Source organism: Mandrillus leucophaeus, unplaced genomic scaffold, assembly GCF_000951045.1.
Source record: "Mandrillus leucophaeus isolate KB7577 unplaced genomic scaffold, Mleu.le_1.0 Scaffold593, whole genome shotgun sequence".
NCBI lineage: Eukaryota > Metazoa > Chordata > Mammalia > Primates > Cercopithecidae > Mandrillus > Mandrillus leucophaeus.
The window spans coordinates 154,167-157,061 of NW_012106397.1; the positions used below are offsets into that span (position 1 = coordinate 154,167).

The window sequence follows — 2,895 nt, forward strand, 5'->3', positions numbered from 1 at the left end:
TACATTTCAGTCTTCAATTGATTCTGAGTTTATTTCGCTATATGGTGCTAGATAGGAAGCTAGTGTCATTCTCCATATGGATAGTTTTCCCAGTGCCTTTCATTTGAAGAGGGTGTCCTTTCCCTAATGTATGTTCGTGGCACCTTAGTCCAAAATCAGTTGGCTGTAAATATGTGGATTTATTTCTAGGTGCTGTATTCTATGGCCTTTACCCCAAGAATCATTACCTCTTAAAATGCAATTCAAATTAGCATGAAACATTTGCAGTTTAGGAAAAGGCTTATGGCATCAGAATCCTTATTTACAGGATTCATTATTTTGTGGTTTTTTGAGATATGGTCTTTGTCTGTCATCCAGACAGAAGTGCAGAGATGTGTTCATAATTCACTGCAGCCCTGAACTCTGAGTACAAGCCATCCTTTTGCCTCAGTCTCCCAACTAGCTGGGTCTACAGGCCTGAGCCACCATGCCTGGCTAATTTTAAAAAATTGTTTTGTAGAGATGAGTGTCTCACTGTGTTGCTCTGGCTGATCTCAAATTCCTGGCCTCCAGTGATCTTTCTGCCACAGCCTCCTAAAGTGCTAGGATTACAGGCATGAGCCATCAGGCCTAGCCTAGAGTATCATATTATTTTCAAAGTCTTATTCTGAGAGCCATTTATTGACTTTGGCCTAAATAACTCAATGTGATAGCTCTGAAACTTTTTTTGACAAATTTTGGGGAGTGGCTGTGAGGGAAGGGGTTAGACACTTTTCACTAGGAGATCACTTTGGCCTAAATAACAATGTGATAGCTCTGAAACTTTTTTTGACAAATTTTGGGGAGTGGCCGTGAGGAAGGGGTTGGACACTTTTCATTGAGAGACCCACTCAGTGCCGTTTCAGGAGGAACAAAAACAAATCGTCGGAAAAATGAAAAGATCAAGCGCAGGCGTTCTGTGGCAAAGATGATGATAGTAGAGCGTGTATTTTTGTGACTCATGGTAGCTTTAACTTCGCTCTTAAAATTCTGAGTAATTTAGGGGTTCACATTTGAAGACTGTGCTACATTATTGATAACATGTTATTTCAAGTAAATGCATTTCAAAATTTGTTACTGGTTTTGTATTAGATTATTCGCAGCCTGCTTCACTATCAAGCTCTATTATTTTATTCATGCAGTTTGATGATCTTACGGCCGAGAAGGAAGCTGTGTCTTCAAAATGTGTCAATTTGGCTAAAGACAATCAAGTTCTTCAACAGGAGTTTTTATCTATGAGAAAAATACAAGAGAAATGTGAAAAACTTGAGGAAGATAAAAAGATGTTGGAAGAAGAAGTATTAACTCTTAAGACACATATGGAAAACAATATGGTAGAACTTGGTAAAGCACAAGAATATAAATCGGAGCTAGATGAAAAGACAATGCAGATAATAGAAAAATTAGAAGAAATCCATTTACAGGTTAGTTTTTAAAGTCAGGTAAGTTTATCTGTAATGTGCTTTCATTTGTTTCACTGCAAATTATATTTTGGATATGTATATATTGTGAGCAATTTGCTTTGTAGAGTTCTAGAAAACAAGTGGCATCTTTTTTTTCTTTTAAATATTTAAAATTACATTATTATTATAACAAAATCAGTATTTCAAAGTAATGATTCTCACTATAGAGTCATTTGATGATTAAGACCAACTGGCATAAGATAAAACTGTGATTTAGAAATTATGTGATACTTTTGAATTGGTCTTAAGCTACAATGTTCTTTGATCACTTTTTAAAATTATGAATGGATTCTATTACTTTTTATAGGACCAGATTACATTAATACTAACATAATTATGATTTCAAATTTTTATAAATCAGATTTAATTCTGAATTCAGTTATTAGTTTTGTTGATATTGCTGATAAATATTTTAAGTTTCAGCCTCTTTTTAACATATTCAAAATTGCTCTTTGAATCACTGACTCAAAATGAAAGGCAGCAAACATATGGTAATTAGGTTATAATTGTTTTAAAAGTGTATTCTTTTCATTTGTTTTAGGAACAAGCAAAATATGAAAAACAATTAGAGCAGTTAAACAAGGATAATACAGCTTCACTAAATAAGAAGAAACTAACACTTACAGATGTGGAATGTAAATTCTCCGAAATGAAAACTGCTTATGAAGAGGTTACAACCGAATTGGAAGAATATAAGGAAGCCTTTGCAGTAGCATTCAAAGCTAACAATTCCATGTCAAAAAATTTAATGAAGTAAGTCAAAACACACTAACAGAAAATGAATTAAGCTCATTAATTTGTTTTGAAAGTATAATTTTTAGTAAGATGGCTTCAGGAGATCAGTAGGAAGTGACTGCTAATCTGATAATGTAATTTTGGAAAACAATGTTAGTAAATAATCTTACCTTTAAAATGTTCTTCAAGGATAGTTTCTGTCTCTATGCTCTCTCTCTTTTTTTTTGCTTTTGTATGGCTTTTTTCCCCGAAGTCTCATGTAGTTAACCTGACCTGTTAGTTTTTTCCACTAAGTATTTTTGAAGCTTTATAATTAATAAAGTGATCTTGTTATAAAATTGCCAGAATTTCCCTAAATAGAAATATTAAAGAGTTTATTTTTTGGTAGATCACAACCTAAACCCAAAGTGTCGAGTTGTGCTTCTACTCTGGGCACATACTGGCACTGAGGCAAGAACTGTTTTTGATTGTGATCTTTAGTATTATCACTAGAGGGTGCCTCAAGAAAGACTATTTGTGTAACATTTTCAAGGAGTTACAGCAAGTTGTCCTTGTGAAATAGGGAATAATTATCACAGGAATGAAAAGAAGTGTAATCCACAAGGTGGTTAAAAGAAAAACACCATGTTCAGCCTGAAGGGGTATGTGGAAGGCAGAAAGAACAAGCCCCACCTGCAGT

At 34.1% G+C, this 2,895-nt stretch overlaps 1 protein-coding gene across 1 annotated transcript in view; it reads left to right on the top strand.

Moving 5' to 3' along the window:
* Positions 1 to 2,895, top strand: part of LOC105553394 (ankyrin repeat domain-containing protein 18B-like) — a 49,692-nt gene that overhangs the window by 38,920 nt on the left and 7,877 nt on the right. The window contains exons 13-14 of the mRNA XM_011999451.1: positions 1,161 to 1,442; positions 2,023 to 2,234. Of these exons, the coding sequence (XP_011854841.1) occupies positions 1,161 to 1,442; positions 2,023 to 2,234 (494 nt within the window). The remainder of the gene's footprint in view (positions 1 to 1,160; positions 1,443 to 2,022; positions 2,235 to 2,895) is intronic.